The 26,232-nt window shown below is 40.0% G+C and overlaps 1 protein-coding gene across 1 annotated transcript in view; it reads left to right on the top strand.

The window, feature by feature from the left end:
- The window catches only part of serpinh2 (serine (or cysteine) peptidase inhibitor, clade H, member 2), a 29,362-nt gene extending 4,309 nt beyond the window's left edge, over window positions 1–25,053 (top strand). Inside the window, exons 3-5 of the mRNA XM_053629350.1 lie at window positions 6,074–6,166; window positions 9,188–9,420; window positions 22,695–25,053. Of these exons, the coding sequence (XP_053485325.1) occupies window positions 6,074–6,166; window positions 9,188–9,420; window positions 22,695–22,991 (623 nt within the window). The 3' untranslated portion in view covers window positions 22,992–25,053. The remainder of the gene's footprint in view (window positions 1–6,073; window positions 6,167–9,187; window positions 9,421–22,694) is intronic.
- Window positions 25,054–26,232: the final 1,179 nt, after the last annotated feature.

Raw genomic sequence — 26,232 nt, 5'->3', positions numbered from 1 at the left:
CAAAGCCGTCTTCGATTCACGTGCGTCGAACATGAGTACAGCTAAAAGGTCTCATTTACCAACAAACATCACTGCGAAAGACTATTTTGTGCGATTGCTATTTCGCCAATTCAAGTAGTTTTCCGCAAAAAAAACAAGCGCAAAAATCTTCACAAATTGCATCGAAAAATTTGAACAAAAGCCGCAGCAAATTCAACGAAATCCTGTACGGACGGATTAATAGTCATACTCGTATTCTTAATCCACAGTTTGGTCAGTTGATAATTAATACAGAAGAATATTTATGCTATGTAGCTAGTTATGCCACTACTATTATACAGTATTACATTATTATACTAGAATACAGTGTATACTGTATGTTCAGCATGCAGTGCACAGGTACTGTAGGCCATTACGTACACAGTGAATGTTTCTGAAGGTTATGTAGTGATTTTTACAGTATGTGGGTAGGATGCAGTAACAAGTGGCTTCTCTGTTGTCCTCCTCTGCAGAAGGCACATTGATAACTCAGTTAGTCTGTTCCTTACAAGAGAGTGTTGGGAATGGGTCCGGTACCGATTGTGCTCATGATGACACTAGACGTAGATTGATTGTGTGCCGGTGCTTGATAAATAGACTACGAACAAGTGCACGTCTGCTCTGTTTGTTTCAGATTTGATTAGTTGTTACAGAATTGCGTCTCAGGGGGTTCATGTTGTATGCAGCTGATTAAAATGTGTACCCACTAAAATCACCAGTGCTGAATTAACTATAATTGAGACAAATTGGCTACAGGTTAATTTTCTAGTAGATTATTCTGCATTAGTAATGTTTTTTTCTTTGCAGAATGTAAATGCGTACCTTCAGACATGTGAAAGCCTTTTGTATGTCTGTGCCTATGCCACTGTGTGTGTGTGTGTGTGTGTGTGTGTGTGTGTGTGTGTGCGTGCTCCCTCAGTTGGTCTGCACAGTTGATAACTAATGATACTCCAGTCTATCATGGAGAGCTTATTTATCTTCCTATAGGGGGTGATGTGTCATCCTGAATAATTTAGTAACAAGTGTCCAGATCTCCTTCCCCACGGTGAGAGCTTCTAACTGCACACACTGCGCTGGTGTTTTTAGCCTTCACTAGGTATTTGATTTAGTCTGCATATGTGTTTTGGACAGATTGCTGCATCACCTGTTTACCGTGTCCCACTGTGAAGAAGCGTATTTCACTGTACTCTAACGTATATGTGACAAATAAAGCCTTATCTGTAAATATTAGAGATGCACCGATACTAAATGTCTCAGCCAATACCGATAACCGATTATTCAGAGTGATATCGGCCGATACCGATAATTCTGCCTTTTATGCCTTCTTATAAATTAATAATAATTAACTTAAAAGAATTCTGAAAGTAATGCTAATAAAAACTTTATTTTCAACAAGTTGTTTCATAGTAACTGGTCTCATAAACAGAAAACACATTACTCTAATTAACATTAACACATGAACTAAATTCTGAAGATTAAAGTAAAATTTCTTAACTTATTGAATGTTATTAATTCGTATTAACATTGACTGAATTCTAAAAAAACCTCCTGTTAGTCTCACATTCACTCACCACTAACAAAAGCATTTCTACTTCATCATTAACATCAAACTGGTCATATATAATATAAACTTTTTATATATTAACATTAACTGGATATGAAATACACTACTCTACAAATATATTTTTCATATATACATATATATACTTTTTTGTCAACTCATCTTCATTTAAATCTTTCAACGGTGTACTGGCCCTTTAATTCAGCGAGAGCAGCGCAGCAAAAAAACAACAACAATTAGACTCGACGCCGAAACTCCCGCTTCACTGCTGCAGCGTCCGGTGTCAGATTTGATCAGTGCAGAGATTACAGAGCTTACAAACTGCAGTTTTGTCATCATTCCACACAAGAGATATCATCTTTACACACAGCACGAAATCCATGTGTTTTCCCACCCTCTTTTGATTGACAGGATATAATCGGCCCTGATCATCAGATGTTTTTAGCCCATAGTGTTAAAAATAGCCTTTCAGTGTATCTCTAGTAAATATGCCTAAGTACTTTGTAGCATGTATCCCGTGTGAAGGTGTTTTAAATGTGCACAAGGCTATAATGCTGGAATATTTCTGTAGATCACATTCTGGCAGCTTGAAGAATCATTTCTGGAATAGTATAACAAGTTTAACACAATTTACCATTAATGAGCTTTTTAGCATGTATAATAATTGAAGTATGATTAATGCACTTAGGTTGAAAGTAGCGCCTAAAACCATCGATGACTGGATTAAAAGCATAATTTTACCTTCATACTTCTTCCTCCCTTCCATTTCTTTTTTCTTGATAAAATTGGTAAGTACTTTGATCCTCCTTTAAACAGACAGAGGTGGTATGAAGTCTGATTGTCCATTCAATACAATGCACCAGTGAAAATAAGTAATGATTGACTGTGGATTGATAAGTAATCTAATTAATTTCTTTTGTTTCATCTTTCAACTTAATTATGTTGTGGGTTTTTTTTTTTTGTCTCATGCCACAGGAGTTGGTTGGTCACATTAATTCAGAGCTGAAATATACAAATTAGATTAGTAGATTAGGACACATGAATGAGATTAGGAAAATTGACTTGAGCTTGGATTTATGAAATTGACAAGTAAATCATATTATGGCTGGAGGGTCCGATAGTAATTCCTTTACGTATGTACACTGTTTCTTTCCCACATCCATCAAAACCATTTTCTTTTTCCCATTCTCTATATTCGATCTTGGTTTTTTTAAGAGTTCTGTCAGTCAGTCCACATTAATATTTATTTTTCTTTGCTCTGTTTTTGGCCATAAGTATAGTTAGAGAACTCTTCATGCAGTCCACGTAAGTCCATACAGCATAATGGATCGGCTGATTTATATTGTATATGAGGCACACGGCGGTGCAGCGGATAGCATGTGAGCTTCACAGCTCCAGACTCCCAAGTTCAATCCTGTGTTGAATTTCTGTGCATGTTCTCCCCATGTTTATGTGACTTTCTTCCGGGTTCTCCGGTTTCCTCCCAGCTCCCACCAAAAACATGTCAGTAGGTGGATTGGGTACGCTAAATTGCCCCTAAGTGTGAATGTGTGTGTGAATGTGTGTGTGCATGGTACCCTGCGATGGACTGGCATGCCATCTGCGTTGAATTCATCTGCCTTCTTGGTATAGTCACCGGATTCACAGTGGCCAGAATAGAGCATTTACCAAAGAGGAATGAATGAAGGAATATTGTACAGTAGATGTAGCTGGCTACATGTATCTGAATCTCAGTGGTTTTCTCCACCGCTGTGTGAATGCACTCCTACGCTCTGGCTTTTGAAAAGCATGACAATAGGGAGCTTTTTGGAGACAGATTGTTTGTAAAGGTTACCGGTATCCTGCTTTGGTGTATCCAGCACAATTTCCTAATCTCCTTTTGAGCAATAGTAACTCGTGCTTTTTCCAGGTTCTTGCCTGCAGGTCTGTTTTGATGGTAGCATTTACATGTCATGCAAAAAGGACAGTCTGTGGTTGGTCATTTGCAGTGTTAATCAGATGGCCTCTTGACAGTGGAAGCAGGCGGATTTCTTGGCCATAAAGAAAACTCCCAGGCTCTCGAGCAACAGCTATAATACTGGCTTGCGACATTAATTATAGTCTCCAGTCTGGTTGTTGATGTCCACAGCATTGTAGCTTCCTGTTTGTGCTGCTCTAATGTGCTGTTACATATATGTGACTTCTTCTCCTTCTTCTTCCTCTAACTCGACTCACCAGTTGAGTATCAGACTCCCCCATGAGTCAAATCAGTTATATTGCATTAGAAATTGTGCTGTAGCTATGGAAGAACAGATTTGTGCAGTAGCTCCCTGTAGTATCCTCAGCTCTCTTGTTCTGGTTTGTCTGTTTCCTCTTCAGCTAATTATCCCTCCCCACTACTGCACGTGCCGATCCTTTACACCGCTGTTGTACGCTTACGAGAGCACTTAAGGACAGAATGGCAGAAAAGAGAGAGGGAGGGAGTGGGAATGGACAGAGAAAGGGATGGTAGTCCTACCCAGGAGAGAGTCTGTCCACTACAGCTAATTAATTAAGCCTTTGTTCTTCCTCTGTCACATACAAACAGCAATGGAATAGAAACAAAAAAGAATCAACGCTACCAAAAAACACACACACACACACACACACACACACAATAAACATGGAAATAGGCACAAACCCACAAGTGCACACCCGTGTACGCTTTAATAAAAGCATCTCCCAAAGCAGCACGCTGTTCTGTAATCACAGAGTTGATGAGAGAGGGGGAAAATGGCTTACCTCATTTTGTTTTGTCCTTTTATTTTTCTCCCCAAGCATCATTTGTGGTCGGGTGCTCGGGTTATTTAACGTGGGAGTGGAATCGTGATGCAAAGCCTCACAATAGTGGCATTGTTTTTCTGTAGTGTAATTAACGGAAGAGATGCCTCTCTACGGCCAGGTTCCTCTCCTTTTTCTCCCTCTCCGTTTTCTTTCTTGGTTATACATTAGATGTGACATCACCCAGATAAACATCCAGGTTCGATAGTCTCCTCTGCCAACACCGTGGTGCTGAAAACGTGCATGGTATGTTAGGCACTCACATTGCAGAAATCCCCTCTTATTTCTTTTTCTTTTTTCGGTTTCAAGCAGCTTCACTAGCCATTAATAACCAGCGGATACCATGAGATGTGTTGAACCTTGGAGTACTCAAGTTTCATCATCTCTGTAATCAGTAACCAAGGAGATCTCCTTCCCTTGTTTTCACACGTCCGATTGAAGCTGTTGCATGCCATTGAATCGTACGCTATGTTTGGCACACGTCCCATAGACATGTACAGCTTCCCTCAAACACAGGGTCAGGTGTATTTCCATAAGGCCTAGCTGAGAGCAGGTCCTCTAAGGCTTACCCAACAAAGCTGCTTTGTTTAATGGATTCCGCTCAAACGTCACTTTTTAATCTCTCTGAAGAATTTGAGATTCTGACTAGTCCGACTAGTTCTTGAGGACATAGCGCTCCTCTTTAGTCATCATGTGGTAAACATTTCAGCTTTGAAAATAGCAGATGCCTTTCTCCTTTAAGAACTGAACTTGTGACAGAATACAAAGCAGCCATCATTATTATTGCTCACATAACTCTATATTAAAAAGCTGTAATGAAGAGAAATGGGTGGCAAAGTAGCAAGTAGAACTAAAGTAATGGAAAGTTAAAGATCCGGCAGTGACTAACTGCTTCCTACAGACCCAGCTCGCATCAGGCTTTAAATCACCCTCGTGTCTACATAAAGAGGACAGACTTCATCCTCAGTTATAGCAGCCAGGGACTGCTAATGAAGACTGTCTCGTCTAACCCCATAAGCGGACCAGAGTGTATTTGATGTAGTGGGTTACAATAATGGGGTGAAATGCTGTAACCCCTACATTGTGTGAAGCTGTCATCCCATTATATTAATAATGGATCTTTCTTTCGTCTCTCCCTCTCTCTGCCTCTTTCTTTCTGGTCGCAAATACACACACCTTTCTGTGGCTAATTCAACCAGGAGAAAAGACTAGTGAAAAAAACACGTGACTATAATTCTGCTAATAGTCTCTTTATCAAATCCCATCTTTGTTATAGAACGTAATGGGTTTAATGGACTGCAATAATATGTCCTGTGCCACCCCTCCCTCATGTGTGCAGCCTCTTTTTTTCTCTCTCTCTCTCTCTTTCTCTCGCTATTGCCTTGTCTTAATTTCATCTCTCTTTTCTCTCTCACTGTGTCCCTAATGTAGTTTTGTACGATTTTGGTCTAATAGGATCTAATCTGTCAAGTTCCTAGTGGAAGCTGGCTTTGTTATGAAGGATGGCCTCATTCGGTGGAACAAAACAAGATTGGCTGATGTTCTTTTCTACTTTCTTTTAGTGGCTCTAAAGAACTGTTAACTGTGTGTGTGTGTGTGTGTGTGTGTGTGTGTGTAATATATACCCAACCATCTTACATGCATGTACTCAGATGGATTATGAATACAGCTTGCTTTTTTTCTATTTTACTTTAGGGTTTTGGGATCATGCCTTTGACGAAGAAAATGAAGACCTGCGAAGCTTTTTGGGGACCAAGTACACCAAAGTGTCTATGATGCACAGATCAGGTAACTGGTCCGTTGTTGTTGTTGTTGTTGTTACTCTGTTTGCAGCTCTTTTTTTTTTTTTTTTTACTCATTTAAAATCAACTACCCGGTCTGGTTCTTTCATAATCGTCACTTTGGGATTTGACTATAGTATCTACCAGTCTACAAACAACTACACCAGTTCCTTTAGACCATCCCAGAACTGTTGGCTAACAGCATAACTGGTTCTAAGGAGCCAAAATTTAACCCTGTCCCAAATTTAACACTGTCTAAATTTCAATAAATAAGTAACCTCAGCCACGGTTTAATATATGAATGCAAATGACTGCAGATAGGTGAGGTATGCAATATATTTGTCTGTTATACAATATAAAATATGGATGCAAATCATATTATGCCAATTTCCAGATAATCTAATCCATGTCCCCTCAGTGAACTTGATCTACATGGCTATTAGCTTCCTACTAGGCAAAAGCCTGAGTACTCTGCTTGAAACCATTTATGCTTTTCCATGCTTTAAACTGTGTCTAATGTAAGCAGTTAATAAGCGTCTCCTGTTCAAAGATTTTCAATTCATATAGAAATTAATCTACAATGAAATGGACACCGAAAGAAAGGAAATGCAACCCTGGAGGGCCAGAGAATAGCATATTTTGGTGATTTTTTTTTTCCCCCCTGCCCCAAACAGCCTACTAAATAATTTAGTTGAATTGTGTGTGCTTGAGAAAACATGCAGGATTTGGGAAAATATATTTGGATAAATATATTGAACATTTTCCAGCTTAAACCAAACAAAAGCAACTGTTTTCAGCAAGCATACATTTGATTTTGGTATAGAGCGCTGCAGGAATGAGTCCTAACACCCGGAAAAGAGTTAGCATTTTAGCACTTCTGGTTCCATCGTCCCAAACTCAGTGGGGTTTTTAGAATGGGTTTTTTGGTTAAATGCCTCAAATAAGGTCTGTGGTTATCACAAGCTCAAGATATTTTCACGTTTAATTCTACTACATAAAAGACATCAGTAATACCCCACTCGTGATTTTTTTCCAGCTTTTACATTGCTAACAAGTGGCTAAACGGGACTACAGAGGTTGTCGGGGACATTAAAAGTCATCAGGCCGAACGTGAAAACCCATCTACTACAGCCTCGTGTTTATACTCACACTCTTGCAGACTATTCCAACTCGAACTTTCGAACGTTGAAGTGGTGGTGACGTTGCTGTAGTTCGTTTATAGCCTAACGGGCTTTTTATTTCTGCTCTGCCGTTTTGTATTTTGGCTTCAAAATTAATAAACGTTGTGTTCATTTGTGAAGATTATTTTGATGAAAACGTGTAAGAATCATAAACATTTGTTGGAACACAGTGATTATTTTCTGCAATCATCTAAAAACCATTGGAAAAATCCTATTAGCTTTTTTTTTTTTTTTTTTTTCAAGGGAACCACAGTGATGTTAACTTTTGGGTTGGCCTACAAGAATACATCATCCCTGCAGCACTCTATTGGCACGCATGTTAAAGATGGGTTAAAAAAAAACAGTTATTAAAAATGTCTAAGTTAATTAGCTTAATTCCACATTGAAAATACATGTGAAGTTTAATCTTTCACTGAAGTCAAGTTATTGTAAGGGAAAAAATGTTTTTCTGTATAACCATCCTTCATTTATGTTATATATATATATATATATATATATATATATATATATATATATATATATATAGTCACAGTTATTGACATCACGTTCATTTAGTATTATGTTCAGCCTCCAAAGCACATGTCATCTTTTGTGTATTTTCATCTTAAGCCCAACCCACAGGTTTTCAGTGGGGTTTAAGTCAGGGACTGGGAAGTTCTGGCCATGTCGGAAGTTTGATTCTGTGGTTATTGAACCATATTGTGTGGATTTGGATGCACACAGTTTTTGATTGTCCCACTGGAACATCCAACCATGACCCAGTCATTGCTTCTTGGCAGAGGTAGTCAGATTTTCATTTAAAATCTCCTAGTACTTCATGGAGTCCATGATGCCATGTATTCTAACACAGTTCCTAGGGCCTTAGGAGGAAAAACAGCCCCATAACATCATTTATCCTCCACCAATGTGGATCAGGTTATGTATAACCATCCTTCTTTTTACTCTGAACTCACCTTCAGGGTTTGATTTAGCAAAGATATTTTTTGGCTCATCTGATCACTCAGTTGAATTAAAAAAAAAAAGTGGAATATAAATGGAAACGTGCTTTAATTACATTTCATAAGACTTTTCATACTGCTTTTGTTATATTTGTCTTCGAATACATTTATTTATATTCAACATTAGATTTTTTTTCCTCATTATTTGCTTAAGCTTATTAACAACAAAGGCATTTCTGTCATATGCCTATTTTTTTTTTTTTTTTTTTTTTTTTTACCCATCTTTACCAAGCCTGCCAACTTCTCTGGAGCATATTGTATATGTGTCCTATTTATATATAGTTTCGCTGGCACGGAATGAATTTCAGCAACAACAAAAAAAATCCAAGAAAGTGCTACTGAAGAGAGCAGTGTTCACTAGGCCTTGGCTGATTTAAGATGCTATTAGGAGTCTCCGATGGATTATATCTACTGCCTATGGACATCTAGTTGCTGATGCCAGATTGATTTTTTTTTTTTTGAATGCCAGGAAGATGTGCTGTCACAGCTCGAAGGTGCACAATAGTAAAGCATACTAACTGATAATGCGGTAAACCCTGTCTCTTCATTTTCCTTCGTTGCTGCACTTAACCAGTCACAGTTGTTTCTGACTGCCGGCTTGCTCTGATTGGCTGTGGCAGAATAGCATGCCTATCTGAATCTGTGCTCCAAGAGATTTGAACATTAGCAATGCGGCTTCTACTGTATATCAGATAGTATCAGAGTGTCAGAATTTCGCTGAAAGGTTTTTTATTATTTAAATATGGCTATGTGAGGAGGACATATGAGATTATTTTATATTTGACATTGTTACTTTATTTTTTCTTTTATTTTTTTAAAATGCTCTTTTCTTTGTGCATGTGTCTACAGGGGTGTACCGTCACTATGAGGACATCGAGAATATGGTGCAGGTATTGGAGCTGGGTCTGTGGGGTGGAAAGGCCAGCATGGTGCTTCTGTTGCCTTTCCATGTGGAGAGACTGGCCAGGCTGGAGCACATGTTGACACTCGAGCAGCTGGAGAAATGGCTTGGGAAGCTGAGCAGCATGAGCATGGCACTGTCTCTGCCCAGGGTCAATGTCAGCAGCACACTCAGCCTACAGGTACTACACCATCTGATTGCAGATATAAAGTTTTTGGCACACACTACTAGAGAGTGTTGATTATTTTATGTCTGCTTACCTTTTAAATGCCTTTATTCACAGGAGAAAGCCTGCAGTTAGACAGATGCACAGATGCAAAGGGATCTGTATTTAGACTAGTGCTGGACAATTTTCACGATTAATTCGGTTAATTCGGATGAATGTTTTATTCGAATTAATGTGTACATGTTTATATAAACAGATTTCATTTTTAAATTAAAACATCCAGAAATGGTTACAAATTTCTGATTAGCAACACAAAGGAAAAACACCGCCTTCTTAACTTGATAAATGCCTCCTACATCCTGTGTTACGCCCAAACACTGCTGCACTTAGACAAACAGGCAGCACTTCACTGAGGAATGAGCTCATAGCAAAGAAAGGTGGAAATATCAATTCAGTGTAGAGCTGCAACAACTAATCGAAAAATCGATAATAATCGATTATGAAAATCGTTGTGAATGAATCTCGTTATCGATTAATTGGTCTGTACATGGCACAGGGTGCGTTTACTCACTACGTTACTTCTGTTCAGAAAATACACTCCAGAGAGTAAATACTAAAGTCGTGTCCCAAATGAAGTACTATACACTTATACTATGCACTATGTACTCTACCGTCTAGTGTATGAATTTTAGAAAGGTAATATTGTCTCAAATAGAACACTAGCGTTTTTTTTACTAACCCCCCCCCCCCCCATCCGATTAATCGATTAATCAAGAGAGGGGCAAAATAATGAAAATAATTGTTAGTTGCAGCCCTACTCCAGAGTTATGGAATTAGTATGAGTTTGAAAAGTCAGATTAACAAGTTTATGTAAAATATGTTGCCTCCTTAAGGGGAAATTTGCAGGTCAGAGTTCCATCATTTAAACTTGTATATTAGTTTATATTATATATAAATATTTATGCATTATTTTTATGGATGCACAAAAAGCACTGAATTAAACTATAGTCCTAAATGAATAATATATATTCTGGTGTGTGTGTGTGTGTGTGTGTGTGTGTGTGTGTGTGTGTGTTGGGTTCTTTTCAGTCTTATATAATTGGACAAACAGTGGAAATTTGTAGGTCAGAGTTCCATCATTTTCATTCGACATACGAAGTGGAAAAATGGTTGCCCCATATTTGTTTTTTGTACACAAGAAGTTAGTCAGCTGACTGTGATGAGTGATGTATATTCTCCTCCTCTGTATAGTCACTGTTTCAGATTTAACAAGTGAATGTACCTGTATGTTGTATGTAAAGCTAATAGCTGTATATACACTACAGTCTAACTCATTTAAAGGTAAGAAGTGCTACAGTGTTTACCTCTGATGCCGTGAGCAGCCATTTTGATTTGACGTCACTCCGTAAACGTGAAAGGAACTCAAACTTGAGAAAACTACCCAAGTTGACTTCTCAGTTGCGGTAGCATTACATTGTCCATTTACGCTGAGAAATTAGGGTTCTCCAAGTTGTGCAAAGATAGTAACAGCACCATCTATAGCAAATAGTGCAAACTATATTTTTAAATATCCTTTATTTAAAACAAACCATTGTTTGCACTATTTGCTATAGATGGTGCTGTTTTTACACAGCCACATTTTCATAAAGAAAAAAACTTTATAAATGAATTGCCTATTTTTTCAAGTGCATTATGTAAAAACAAAAAAATCTAGATTTTTTTTTTTTTTTTTTTTCCAGTGTTGCTCAGCCCTAATTTAAACATATAGTGAAGCGGTGGAAAAATCACAAAGATGTTCATAAGGTTTATATGACAGTATATTTCACCTTCTTATCATAAAGGTTCATGCATCTTCATGCAGTATTTTTTTTCTGTTATACTGAAACCTTAACATCAATGACATCGTGTAAGCCAGAAAGGATAATAGGTTAAAGTTATATTTGATAGCTAACAACCTTAACTTAGCTAAAAATGTTCATTTAATCTAATGATAAACCTTAGGCAATGGTGAATGAAAACAAAACAATATCCTGGATATGCATACTGAGGCTAGTTATTTGTCCAGCCCTGGAGATATGTAGCATATCAGGCATGTTCAAATAACCACACAGAGCCTACTGATGCCTCTTTAAACCCTTTTTCATCTTCATCGTCTTCACTGACAAATGAACTTGAGCAGCTTTGGCATCAGCAGCTATGTCTGTGCAGTCTCTGTATATTGATATCTGCACTTCTCAGGGGCTTAGTTGCTGAGTGATAATGCATGGTGCTGCTGTTGTTGCCCCCTTTTTACACACTATTAGATCCAATACCCTCTCAGACCCCTTTTTCTCTTCTGCTTCTGTGCTCCAGAATTCCCCTTTATACTGGGAAAGCACTAGCAGGTCCCCTAGCACCCCCGAGTTTTAAGCCAGCGCTCTCACAGGCTCAAGTAAAGCCTGGGCAAATGCATGACCCGCCAGCTGCTCCAGGCCGGGGATGGAGAGACCGCAGCGGGTCAGATGCCCAGCCAGTGCCATCTCGGCCAGTCCTACTCCAGGGAGGAATCTGGCCTCTGACAGCAGGGAGCAGTACGGCTTCAGGGATGAGCATATGGCTTGCACTCCAACAAATCTGGGTCCAAACTATACAGTGCAATCAGAACTTTAGCGGATTTGTTATTGATACCGCATAGCTTATTAGACACTACAGCTTGGACAGGTTTGCTGTGGTCTGACAGTTTTGGATTGCAGTTTTGATTCTTAGTTTGTGCCAGCAAGTGCATGTCAGCACACCTGGCTGGTCTTCCTTTGAGTCCATGTAGTTTTCTCTTTCTGCCATCTTTTCTTACCAAGAAAAAGTTTCCCTCACTCTGAGAATAAACTGATTAATTCTCCAGTGCCGAACTTCTCTCTTCCCCCACATCTTTACTTCTCTCTATCTGTCTGCCCCATCTCTTTTCCACTCCCCTTCATCCATTCCTTTCTGTCATCTCTCTGTCTGTGCATCTTTTTTTTTTTCCCCAGTCCTCTTCTCCACCTGACCCTAGCTCATCTATCTCCTGTTCTAGGGCTGCCCATTCCTCCCACTCATTCTCCCTCTCCCTCCATTCATTCATCACTTCATTTTCCACCTCAGATTTTTCATCTGCCCTCATGCCGTCTCTCAGTCCTTCCTGGCCTGGGTGCTGTACTCTTTTAGTGAGTGCATATTCAGCATTTCTGTCTTCCACATAGACTAGGTTCTCTTGGCTTTCTTGAAGCTCCTCAGCTCGTTCTTTGTCTTTTAGCTTTTGCATTTTCTTGCTCTCTTCATCCTCAGCTTCTCTATCATTATACTTGTCTATGCTTCTGACGTCTTCCTTTTGTTTTGTAATATTCATCTTCCTCATCTGCTCCTTCTCACTGTTTTGTTCCTATGATGGACAGGCACTCACCTGTGACCGTTTTAGTTTCTATACAACTGGGGTCAAAATTCAGTTTGTCTTCTCCATTTCTCAAGGTGAGTACACAGCACTGTGCTACTTCCTACTGCTCTTTTTGAGGCTCACTCAGCATGGAATATACTAGCACGCTTCTCTTCATCAGATAGAGCTGCGCACATGGCCTGATTATAGCCCTGCTGGATCTCCTCCTTGTTTACCCCCAGAGCTAGAACCCTCTGGGCCTGCTCCACCAAAGTGGATCCCAACAGCAGCACAAACACAAACACTGTCCCAACCCCAACAAAAATAAACCTCCTCCACCTGCTTAGAAGCAGCTGAAGCTAGCATTTGTGTAGCATTGGCATTATCCAAATTTAAGTTGGCCAATACAGATACAGTGTCTGGACAGTAATTTGGTGTATGTGAAAGGCTGTGAATGAAAAAGCTGAGGCAGGGTTTGGGTGGACCTCTGGGCGGGTAACAGGGCTGGAGGAATCCAACTAGAACCATGCAACCTTCAGTCTGAAGATATGGAAGTAATGGCCTCTGCGTTGCAGCCTATAGATTGTGCAGCAGGATGAGGTTGAAGGGTTTAATTGACGAATACTAGCATCTGTAGAGAAAGATGGTGAAGGTGGTGCATTTTGTTTTAGAAAGAAGAACGAAAGAGAGAACAGTGGGGTACAAGCAGTTAGCTCAACATGACAGGTACAGATTAAAGTGAGTGAAGCTATTCCCTCAGCGCTAGCTGGGCTGAATGGATTCTCTAGGGTAGGACACCATATCATTAAACATTGTAATTCAGGGCGAGAAATACAAGCTGTGTCAGATGTCCACTGGCTGCTGCTGTCATGTTCGAGTGCTCATACCTGGCAGGAAGTACAAGATTCTGACATTAACCTGAGCATGGAGAGGCAGTCCTGAAGGAATCAAGGGTTCTACTGAAAAAAAAAAACCCCACAGGCTTAACTTTTCTGGTTTGCTTCACCCGCACCCACCCACACAGATGTGTGATGTTTTCATAAGTGATACCCCAGCACATGAAGAGAGGCCAAGCATCCCCTCTTGACAACATGACATGAATAGAGCTGTATTGCTTTCTTTGACAAGATTCCCTGCTGCTTCTGCTGCTCTCTCTGTATCTTTCTTTCACTTCTGCCTTGGCCTTTCTATTTTGTGGTCTGTCTCTCTATTTCACTATCTCATGTTGAGTATTTGAGGGAATATTACTGCAGGCCAGAGGCTCTGTTAACCCTCCACCCTCCCACTGACAGTGAAGCGATATTGCCTTGTGCTGCCTCTTCTTCTCTCGCGTTCTCTGCGCCTTTCCAATGGCTATTGAACGTGCTCACCCACTTTCATTTTTTTTTTTAAAAACCTCATAGCCTAGAGAGCCTAACTGCAGAGAAATAATTTTCCCACTTTTCAAGTGAAGTACAGCTTGAAATGAACAAGAAATTGGGAAAAGTTGCATTAGGATTCAGTCCTCCTTTAGAGTGAACTCTTCCTATGGGATTATTTTACCGCCCTCACCTTGCCCAGGACAGGTCATATTTCTAAACTATATCATCAAGCAAGCAGAAGACTAATCAGAGATGGTGTCAGGTCAGCAGGTTTAAGTGAGTTACACAATTTGCTGGCTCAGACTTTTCGCAAATCCACAACTATGGCCCTGTGGTGTGATCCCATAAAACAAAGCCATTACATGGGCAAATTTGCCTTGAGTCACATTTTAAGTATGCATAGCCACAAGCCATGTGGTATAAGTGTCTGTGTTTTGGTACATTGGAAAAAATGTTGCACTTTATGTAAATGCAAACCAGTTCACGTACCCAAAGAGCACTCTCATTGTTAGAATCGGCATTCTGTCTCATCAACATGGAATCAGGCATGAAGAAAACCTAATCCAGTAGAAAGGTTTAAATATAGGTGCCTTTTAGTGGTATAATGATACACTCCAATCATGACTTGATTCGATTCGATTCAATTCGATTCATAATACTGACTTCAAGATTTGGTTCATTTCGATTTTCAAAATTAAAAAAAAATCTTGACTGAAAAGACTCTTTTTTTTTTTCTTGAACAGTGATTCATGAACAGTGCAAAACAATGTGCATTTTTGTCTGTGTAAAACGAAATAAATCAAAAATCGCTACAAACAGAGGTATTATAAACAAAATATACTACACATTTATCATATCTTAAAAATAAACAAATACACTTATAAATTCACCAAAAAATTAATAACTAAAGTTTCTGACCTAGGGAAAATTATCGACTGAAACATAATGAGCTCTGTAGCAGCCCATAAGGCGTCATTAAACCATAAATAGAGCTCCAAAGTCAGCTAAAATGCCCGCCTTCCACGACCTCTTTCTCGGCACAGTAGGTAGAAGAGGCACAGGGCTGAAAGCTAATGAAAAGTTCTTTTTAACCATTATAACCATAACTGTATAGTGTATAATGTTTGTTGGTCATTGTGATCCAGAGCTATCACGCTATTGGTCACTTCACAAGTGCACTTGATTCTCGGTTATGGCAGAGGCACTACACAAAAGAACACAATCATGTGACCAGCGTGCTTTCTATATATTTGAACTCTAAGGGTTGCTCAGACAGGGATCTCTGGTGTTCAAACAGTGCAGTTGCATTAGACGCATAATTAATAGAATGCTGATATTGTACATTCCCACTAGGCATGTCGTCACATTTTATCGTTACACCCCTAGTGCCTTTGCATCAAGAATCCTTCTGAGGAGCTACAGAGCTGTATATATATAATTATAATTGTAATTGTTAATTAATTACTCTTGTTACAGGACAAGTTCCTGTTTTGTGTTTTCATGGCACTACAGGAACTGTGACTTTTATGTAAAATAAAAAAAAGTCGTGAAAATTGTGCAAAGGTTAAATTACTTCAGCACACGACAAACATGAAAGGAAAGTTGAGAATGTGCAAGTGTTACGTTCTAATATTAAACAAGCTTTAGAATTCAATAAGATGATATAAGCTTTTATTACTTATAAATTAATAAGTAATAAATAAATACGTTTTTATTAATCACTCATGAGGAAATTAAGGTGTTACGGTGGCAAGATCGTAAGAACATAATATGTGAGAAGGTAAAAAATCTATATAAATCTATCTGTAGTAGTGTGAATATGCTAAAAATACAAAAGGAATGGTAGCAGCATAATGTGTTGGAGCAATAAATAGGTATATCAGAAAATGTACAAAAACACAAGTACTAGTGCAGTGTATCGGAGGATTGTTCGCCACATGAAATTGTTACGTGTGATTATATGAGGCAGGACGCTAGTGCGTAAAAGCAATGTGATATTTATTAGGGGTAATCCACGAGTCATCATCATGGTCCGTAGCATAGATCAAGGAACAGGCAGATAACATTAAACAGGGAAAATCCATTATCATAAATGAGGGAAACCGGCGAGTGTCAAAGCCAGGAAATACTATACGCAGAACTAGAGCTAGAAAACTGGGCAAGATACAAAGGTATGGGAAGACTTCACAACTAGACAATGACTCAACAGGGTATAAATAGCCAAACTAATCAAAGGCTGAACTGAAAACAGGTGCATACTTTAGGGAACAGACCAATAACCGGACAGGTGGCGTAGCCAGGATCTCAATCAAATATAAGCATGACAAAAGAAAGACAAAGCACATGGCAATGCGAATAAAACCTGAAATCAATGCTTGTCGGGCTCTGAACCGTAATTCGTTTTGTAACTGGATTATATAGAAGGACAGTAATGTCAGTGAAAACTAAAAAGGGACTAGTGTAGTATACTTGTCAGATGCATGCAGATGCTTGTATTGCTGACAAAGGAGCTTCCAAAGAATAACACCATGAGATAATTGTATGAACGTAACACTATAGATGCAAAAACAATCAAAACTACAAAAAAATGTGTCCTTCAGTAGATCAAGTGACAATGAAGTGATCAAAGTTCTGCCGCAGGACCCTCTCATGCTCCTCGCCTCAGTGTTTCTCTCTCTCTCTCTCTCTCTCTCTCTGTCTCTCTCTCTCTCGCTCACTCCTCTCCTTCATGATTGGGTTGAGCTGTGCAAACACACCCTCCATCTCTACGTGTTAATAGTGTTTACACCCCCGTCTTTCAGTTTGCCTCAGAATTCCAGCCATCATCTAAGGCTGCTGACGCATGCTCGCTCCCGGTTCTTGCAGTTCTCACTTCCCCTGTCACGCTCATTGCTTCCCTCACACCCATCGTCCCCCCCCCCACCCCCCGTTCTTGTGGCTCAGTGAAGGAGATGCTATATACGGATTCCTGTGCACTGCTACACAGTTGCCATGTTAGCACTCACATCCTAGGCCTGGTCTGACCCAAATAGGAGTGCTGTGCAATATACATGGGTAGTGGGAGGTGAAACGGAGCATAGAGGTTAAAAAAATGAACAAGTAGGATGTGGGAGTGGGGGGAAAGTGAGAAACAGAGGAGGGTAAAAATAGCCCTGACTGATGGCAGCAGTGCAGCAGGACTGCACTTAAGGAGCAGTTATTGCCGACCGTTAACAGCTAACAAGACTGAGGCTGGGTTTCCCTAACGAGGAAGAGGGGTCGAGAGGTTACAGACTGTCTGATTTCGAGCAGCTAGACACACACAAACACAACCAGACCCACTCTGAACTGAAAAGTAGCTGCGCACATGTAGAAATCCACACAGCATAGTGCCAAGGCTCAGAATGTCAGTGTAATTGGGAAGTGTGGGCTCTGTTTTTGTGCCAGAGAAACAACAGAAGTCAAGCAAACACACTGAGTAGGTCATGTAAAGTAGAACACATCTGTCAGGCTAGTACCCAGTGGCTTAGACTGAAAGTCCTAGCCTTTGATTGCACCACAACAAAGCAACATACACTTTTTCGAAAGCAGATGAAGATTATTTATGTTCCATTCTGTTCGGTATCTACAGTGTAATCTGCTTATCACTGATGTACAGCAGGCCCATAGAGCTGCCGTCAGGGCTTCTGTACGAGCCTGTGTGGGAGAGTAATTTGCTGACTAACTCCTTGTAAAAGACAACGATCAATCCATATGTAGTAATCCATTATACTGCAGAGGAGGAAGCTGTGGAGGACTGACACAAAAAACCTTACAATCCTAATTCCCTTTTCAGCAGCCAGGTACCCTCACTAAGCACTCGTGATTTTTCTTGAGCTGATAAACGTCGTAAAGTTGGCCTGGCGGAACAAGATGTGAGAGGGATAAATAAATAAGTGATGGTAGAACCAGTACCCAGAAGAGAGATGAGCGAGAGAGAGAGAGAGAGAGAGAGAGAGAGAGTGCTAGGGCCAGCGTGAATAAGACATGAATGACAAAGAACCTGGAATAATCTCAGAGGCGGGTTTTAGAAAAGGCTGCTTAGAGGCTGTAAGGCTGAATAAAACATATGGTCTGAGGTAGGAAAGCACACTAATGCTCAAGCTCCTGTGATGCAGTGTCATGAGTTGATGACGCATAGAAACACACTAGCCAACCCACGGCCTGTGGAATACTCATCCATTATTCTTGCACGGTGGGTTTTTGTTGTTTTAGACAGATGTTGACAGTGATATATAACAGTATGCTGCTACCGTAATATGGACATGTGTAGTTTGTCAGATGTGCAATGTGAGAAGGAAAAAAAAAATCTGACAAACTAGCAGCATTTATTTATTTAATCAAAAGAACAAACCAAGGGAAAAGGAAATGAAAGAAAAGATTTCTGCTCAGGGCAGCGAGTGTGACTCGCTCGATTTCCACCCAGTGAAAGGCATTAGAGCTGAACCATGTTTACTCAGGTTCCCTTTCTCTTTCTCACCTCCATCTTGCTTTTCTTTCCCTGCTCCTTCACTGTCCCTTCATCCGCCAGTCACGTTTAGTGCATTAGCAAGCAGTCTGGGGTGACGCATTACTGCGTGACACATCACACTCTTTCTGCATTTATTTCAAGAAAACCATGGCCCTGTAGTGCCACATTCATCCGACAGCTCTTTCCTCATTCTGTCTTCTTCTCCCTCCCACTGAGCTCATCTAGCAAACTCTCAGTCTTCCCAAACTGTCTGAGAAATCAAACTTCCTGCACCTTAGCTAGGTTTTACCTTCTCCCATAGGACTGCACTTAGAAATGCACAATCTGTCCAAAATAAAAATTAATCTGTTGTAAACATGCCTATTCCTTCCTGACAGGGGTGACACAGTTGTCTCTAGAATGACAATTCCAGATTTGACTATAGCTTCTTAGAAGCAGAATTAACTTACTTACTTAAAATTATCTTTAACTAAAGAACCATGACTACTTTGGGGACTGGCTGCTTAATTTTATTTACATTATGTGGCCAAAAAGTATGTGGACACCAGACTGTCACACGTATATGTATGTCTTCCCTGAACTCTTGCCACAAAATTGGAAGCAATTGTCTTTGTATGCTGTAGAATTACAATTTCTCTTCACTGAGACTAAGAGGCCCAGACCTGTTCCAGCACTACAATGCCTCCATGAAGACATGGTTTGCCAAGTTCGGAGTGGAAGAACTCAAGTGTCCTGCACAGATCCCTGATCTCAACCCCACTGAACACCTTTTGGGATGAACTGGACTGTTCCCCAGGCCTCCTCACACAACGTCAGTGCCCGACCTCACTAATGCTCTTGTAGTTAAATGAGCACAAAATCCCAATAGCCACACTCCAAAATCTAGTGGAAAGTCTCCCAAGAAGAGTGGAAGTTATTAAACGTATTAAGCAGTTATTCAACAGAAAACGGGGATTACATCTGGAATGGGATGTTCAACAAGCACATATGGGTGATGTTCAGGTGTCCACAACTAGAAAGCTAGCAGAAAAGCATGATATAACAAGCAGGTGGGCTAGGGTCCTGTGAGTCAGCATTTTGTAAATTTTCAGCCATGAGAGAGACTCCAGGACAGAGGTCTTTGTGTTTTCCTCGTCCTCAGCAACATAACAAGCAGCATTTATTTATCTTAACTTCGAGAGAGAGAGAGAGAAAAGGAGAGACTGGTGATGGAATGACGATTTATAGCTGCTATAATATAAGTGACAACAGGGACTAACTTGCCTCAATGGATGTTCCACCAAGTTAAATTAAAAGTAACTCTAAACAATTGAAATGCATTTGCCATTCATTAATAAAAGAAACTGTAATAGTTGGCACATCACTGTGGAATAAGAGCAATCAAACACTTCAGGATGTGCGGTTATCAGAAAACAATCCACTTCAGAGTGATAACAGCAATTCTGCTTCGTGCCAAGCCACATCACACCACTCCTTTCTATTTTCCTATAACAGCATGCCTTGTCCTGTTTTCTTTCTTACTTATTCTTCACCTGAGGCTGAGAGGACAAGGAACCCCTCTCTTGTATCCGTAGAATGCAAATGGAAACAACGTTTTTTTTTGGTTTGTTTTTAGAGTCTTTGGATATCACAGTAAGTCTGCAGATAGATTTTTCAGATAGTCTTCTTGTCTGAAGTGCTGGGTACATGCGCACATGTGGATTTCCTCTGGCGTATTAACATGGTTTCTTATTGCTGGCATGTACTTTTTGCATAATTTTTTTCTGCATGTTTTTTTGGTTATTTATTTATTTTATTTTTTTTTTGAGATTGGTGAAAAACAACACCTTTAATTGCCACCTGATTTCTTCCTCCTGCTCTCTGGCCATTTTAAGTCCATTAGTGCTAACATAAACTCAAAAAAATTGTGAATTTTTGCAAAATTGCTGAAGCTGACACTTGCAATACTTCACTACAAAATACTACACAGCGTGACAAATAACATATCAAATAAGAGCTTCATGCTTGAATGCCCTTTTAAGCTGATCTAGTGTCCACTTAACTGGTCAGAGTGGGGCTAAATTATATAGTGTTGGCATCAAGTGGCTGAAAACTAATGGCCATGTAATGCTGGTAGAGCTAGAACAGGCTTTTTTTGTTGTTGTTGTTGTTATTGTTTTTGTCAGTAGCCTGCAGTGAATGTGTACATTTCTCACATTTCTTGGTCTCAGAAGTTGTGGGAAGTCTGGCTCTGATCCACCACTGTCACCAGACCCCTAGTGTTCTAAGTGGTGGCAGTGAACACTCAATATTTCAGCATTGATTGGTTTTTTTAAAAATAAATAAATAAATAAGGGAATCCTCTTCACTTCTGCATCCCACAAAAAGAAAAGTTGTATTTATAAAATCCGGCCTAACACAAGCTGGGGAATATCTGATAATGTTGCACATTATAGTTGCTGGCAACAGCATTATTGTGGCAAAAAGATATAGTCGAGGTCTTCGTTGGCCAAGATTAGCATGCAGGAGAGAAAATCAGCACACGCAAAAAAAACTTTCACCTTCCTGAGAAAGTTGCAGTCAAGTATCTGTATCTGAGAGAATTAAATTGGAGGAACTTTTCAGCAGTTACTACTTGAGTTTCTGCAGGCAGAAGGACAGAGCTTAGACGGAGGTTGAAGCGAGGACAAGGAGAGGTGGACGGGTTGAAAGAATGTCACTCGCCCGACGTGCAGGTTAAAGTGAGAAAAGGCAAGTGTGAGAAATGAGCAGTGCATGAGAAAGGGGAGGATGCAATGAGTGCAATAGGGCAGATGAGAGATGAGGATGCTACAGAGGTGGTAGAGGCACAGACGGAGACAGTGATGAAGTGGAGGGAGGAAGAATAATAGATGAGGACAATAAAAGTGCATTAGTGTGGTGCTGTGAGGGGGGGGCGGCTTTAGAAGTTGTAGACTTTAGAGAGCTGCATCATGTTACACAGGTGACAAGGATTGCCACTGCCTAACGATATGGGACAACAGAAGCAGGAACCCTGGAACCAAGTACCATGTTTGGGCCACAGTGTATTTCTTTCATTTGTCTTCAGAAAGCACTTTACCACTTTTAGTCAGGGTTAGGGTGAATCCTGGGAAAATAGGGTGAGAGGAAGGAAGCTGAATGGGATGCCAGTCAATCACTGTGCACCACACATACACAATCACAAACCTAGGAGCAGCTTAGCATTGCAAGTCCACCTACCAGCATGTTTTTGGGAGAAAACCCCATATAGACTTGGGGAGCATATGTAAAACTCCACACCGAGCTCTGGATTGAATCACTGGACAGACCCTAGAGCTGTGAGGGGCAACGCTGCACTACTGCGCCACCCAAGGACAAACTGAAGAGAGGGCTAGTCTTCCATATAGTGTCCCACAATCCTTCCTACACACACCCTCTCTCCCTCTCTCTCTCTCTCTCTCTCTCTCTCTCTCTCTCTGTGTGGGCTGTTGCTTCTAACGGATCTCGTCTGCGAGAATATAAACTACCTGTCACGCAGCCTCTTTCTGTTGAATTCATATCAGAAAGGAAAACAAAGGAGGGCTGAGGTCAGAGGGATCATTTTTAAATTATTCATAAGCAACTCTTCCCCTGCCGCAGTTTTCAACCGCGGTTGGCCGGTATGAATTGTACACTGCCATCAAGGGCATCTGTCACACTTTCAGAGATAGGAAAGACAATATAGAAGAGCGAGAACAAATCTTTGAAATGTCATTGATTTATTGTATCACTGAGTGTATGTATTTTCATTTGCTCACTTCATCTGTCTGGAGAATTGTGTGTTTTTATATTAAAGCATTTACTGTCGTGAGGGGCATAAATGTTTCATCTTTAGAATTATCCCTTGGCTGATGCTTTAGCTGCTTTTTAAATTAAATTTTCTTTGCATAATTGATATGGACCATTTTGTGTGCACTCTGTAGTCTTTTAGTGCTGAGTAATTTGGGGCAAAGCCTTTTGATTTGTCTTTCACTAAGGCCTACATGAGCTGATATCGTCCTCTATCGTCCTCTGTCTGTATTGTTCATTTCTTCAGAAACAGTTAGCCGCACTGGGCGTGGTCGATGCCTGGGACCAGAAAGTGGCCGATTTCTCAGGTCTTGGGAAGGGGAAGCTTCATCTGGGGGATTTTCTTCATTGGACATCACTGGAACTGGTGCCTGATTCAGGCATTAAGGATGGTGGGGAGGAGGAACAGCATGTGGAGAAACCCAAACTTTTCTACGCAGACCATTCCTTCATTATTATGGTGAAGGATAACAGCACTGGAGCTCTGCTGATGTTGGGTGCACTGGATTTGGCAGAAGGGGCTGCACTGCATGATGAGCTATAGAGGACGGATGACGTATGGATAGTGTTTTAGAACATCTCTTCAGTTTTTACTGACTCAATTAAATGGCCCATCAAAGACTTTGACAATCTAAGCCATTTGTCCAGTGACATTGTATATACATATTTTTTTAAATGCATATTGAATGTGATGAGTGGGTAATTATAAGTCCAGTTTTACAGTACTGTAAGTGGGGGGAAAAAACAGAGAAGACATGATTAAAAATCGGCAGAAGCTCGTATTATTTCTAACACCTATCGAGCTCCATTAAACGTGCAAAGAAGAGCTAATGGAAGGTGTAAAACGATTTATTAGAGCTTAGAAAATCTAGGCGAACAATTTCACCCAGGCTGAACCTGGAACTCATTCCATTATTATAACAAACGGGCTCACCATGAGCGCACACCAGGCATTCACACACTGATGGCCCCCCTGAGCGATTAATCCTTTCACACTTGTGAAATATTCAGTGGATTGTTCTCTGATCTCTCTGTGATAGTGTGTCACTTTTACTTATATTCATATTGGCATCCTGACACATCTCCTCCTTCTCTCATTTTAACACTAAGAGATTGAAAGACACACTCAAAAAGGCAACGTTATCATTTCTACTAAAAACAATACCTAACACCGGTAGTCCCAAAGTTGGAAAGCTTATCCAAATCCAAGCCAAAGGGTGCATTTACTTTCTCACCACATACCACTCGCTAACTAAATGATCTGACAGTTGCACTGAACTCTGAGATGGGATGGGCCTCTCTCTCTCTCTCTCTCTCTCTCTCACTCTCTCTCTCTCAAGTTGTTACCAAATAGATTGGGAGCTCCGGGGGGTCAGGCTCTAAGCTGGCATGCCGTTTACCACTCCAGGAGCAGTCCCCTGGTAGAAAGATTGCTCAACCAGGCTGTTATTGATGGGATCAGCTTAATACTAATGACGCTAATGACTCGAGACCACTGTCAACACCACAGGCGGACGATAAACCTTTAATCTTTTAATGCCTCCTCGGATCAATGGAGGCTGTGCCCTTCTGACACCGTTGTCCGTTTAGAGTGGTTAGGAGTTACATTTAAAATGCTGTTTGCGCGGGTGTGTGTGTGTGTTTATGTAATGTGTTACAATGTGTTTTTTAATCTTATACTTAAATGTGCTGTGTTGCATATAAAGAAGACGTTACTAAACTATTGGTATTACTGTATTGTTAATATTCAGTATGGCAATGGTATTATTTCAATTAATATCAGAACAAAGTGGCTTACAAGATAGTAAATGATGGGTTTTTTTTAAATAGATAAATATATTATCCAGAATCATGAAATGTAGTTTTGGTAACGTAAAGGTGTAGATATAAAAGTATTAAAAAGTGTGTCCTTAAATTAACCTTTAAATAGTTTCAGAGACAGCTAGGCTGGTGTCAAATGGCAGGCTGTAATGCTAAATCTGGCGAAATCTAATTTAAAAAAAAAAAATCATGAATTAGAAGGGCCGTTAGGACTCTATCACCCTTAAAATTATCCATCAGTAAGCTTTAAGGTTTTTTTTACATTTTTTTTCAATTACTTCCAGACGCATCGGTGCCTTTGTCTGGAAGCACACATGCTTTGAAATGACATTATTATTTCTGAAGGCAAGAAGTGTTTGTTACTTTTAGATAATGCTTTCTCTCTCGGTGTTCTGAAAGCATGAATGTGTTGTACATTTGTCCACGTCTAGCAGAAATATCAAGGATTCAGCCTGGAGGTAAGCCTGTTCTTCTCAGCTAGCTACAGCATCCCTAAGATAGCTGTCTATCCTGCAGTGGTTCCCTAAACTAAACACATTCAGTCATTTTGCATATTGAACATTACCTGGTTTGCCTTTACAAATGCACTAACAATTTATTTAGGCTGTGACTAATAATTTGGATCTAGTTAGCTATGATAAGCATACAGAATATGGACAATGTATGCACACAAAGTATAGGAGCAGAGGGCTCATGGGTGCAGGTGTGTGTGTGTGTGTGTGTGCGTGTGGGGAAATGAGGCGAAACACATTCAGGGGCTTATTCGGAGAGCCTGCGGCTGTTCAGTGAGCGCGCATCAGTTCTGCTCATTTCTGCATTAGCACCCTCGCTGACTCACCTTCCCATTCCATCCAAATCACACTGAGCCCTTCGCCCCCTCCCGCTACACACACACACATACACAGATACACCTACAATCAGATCAAGCCTCTTCCGCCTACTACTGCACTGACTGTTGTTATTCGGTTGTATTCTAGTGTTTTCGTTGTAAAGCCAGTAATAATTATCTTCTTAAACAGAGCATATTACTCACCCACATAACCAACCAACTCTCACCTTCAGCAACAACTAGTGGTGACTACCATTTAGCTTATTTAACAATAATTATCATATACAAATATAACTTGCGATGAAATTGGACAATTCCATGCAGATGTCCACATTACTATTGTAGTAGACATGATTCATGTCAGTATGTTATGTAAGTAATAAAATATGACAAAGAGTGCTGTTATAAGAAAGTAATAGACTATGTGGTGGTAACAGGTCGAATATGGTATAAAAGTGTTTTATTCTTTTTATACCACAGCAGTTTGCCAACGGTTCCAATTTTTTATTTATACATTTTATACATTTGAATATTTAATGGTGTGTCTGTGATACAAGCTTGTACTTGTTCACTTAAATCATGGTAGCTACAAACAGTCCTTACAGAAAGCTTTACATACCAGTGTTTATATTTTGATATGATTTACTTTGTTAAATAACACTTGTTTAGTGTAGCCTTGCAATAAATATTGTAAGCATCCGCCATACATGTCCCTGTGAGTTACTATAATAAAGTGTTAGAGCTCGTTAATATAAACTTGTGATTTTTTGTGCAGACAGCACTATTGTTAGACAGGTGCTGTTTTGGAGAACTAATCAACACCTTCTGACCAATCAGATTCAAGAATTCAACAGCGCACTGGTAAGTAATAGTAAAACTATGACACATTCTATGGTAAGCAGGGTTTGCTAAAAAAAAAATGTGGTTAAAGGGTTGAATGCTACAAATCATGGATGGATAGACTTTTTAAAAAACCACTTCATTAAATCATTTATTGTATACCGTCCAAGAATACAAGCATTCTACAGCCATATTTTGACATTTTAACATTTCAGCCTGTCATTTTAACCACTGCTCTGTCCTCAGCTTTTAAAAGCCAGAGTGCAAGTGGTAGAATTGTAGTAGACAGCTGACC

This window comes from Ictalurus furcatus, chromosome 7 (genome assembly GCF_023375685.1).
Source record: "Ictalurus furcatus strain D&B chromosome 7, Billie_1.0, whole genome shotgun sequence".
Classification (NCBI taxonomy): Eukaryota; Metazoa; Chordata; class Actinopteri; order Siluriformes; family Ictaluridae; genus Ictalurus; species Ictalurus furcatus.
Note: the sequence above shows the minus strand (reverse complement) of the source record. Positions and strands in the feature narration are given on the sequence as shown.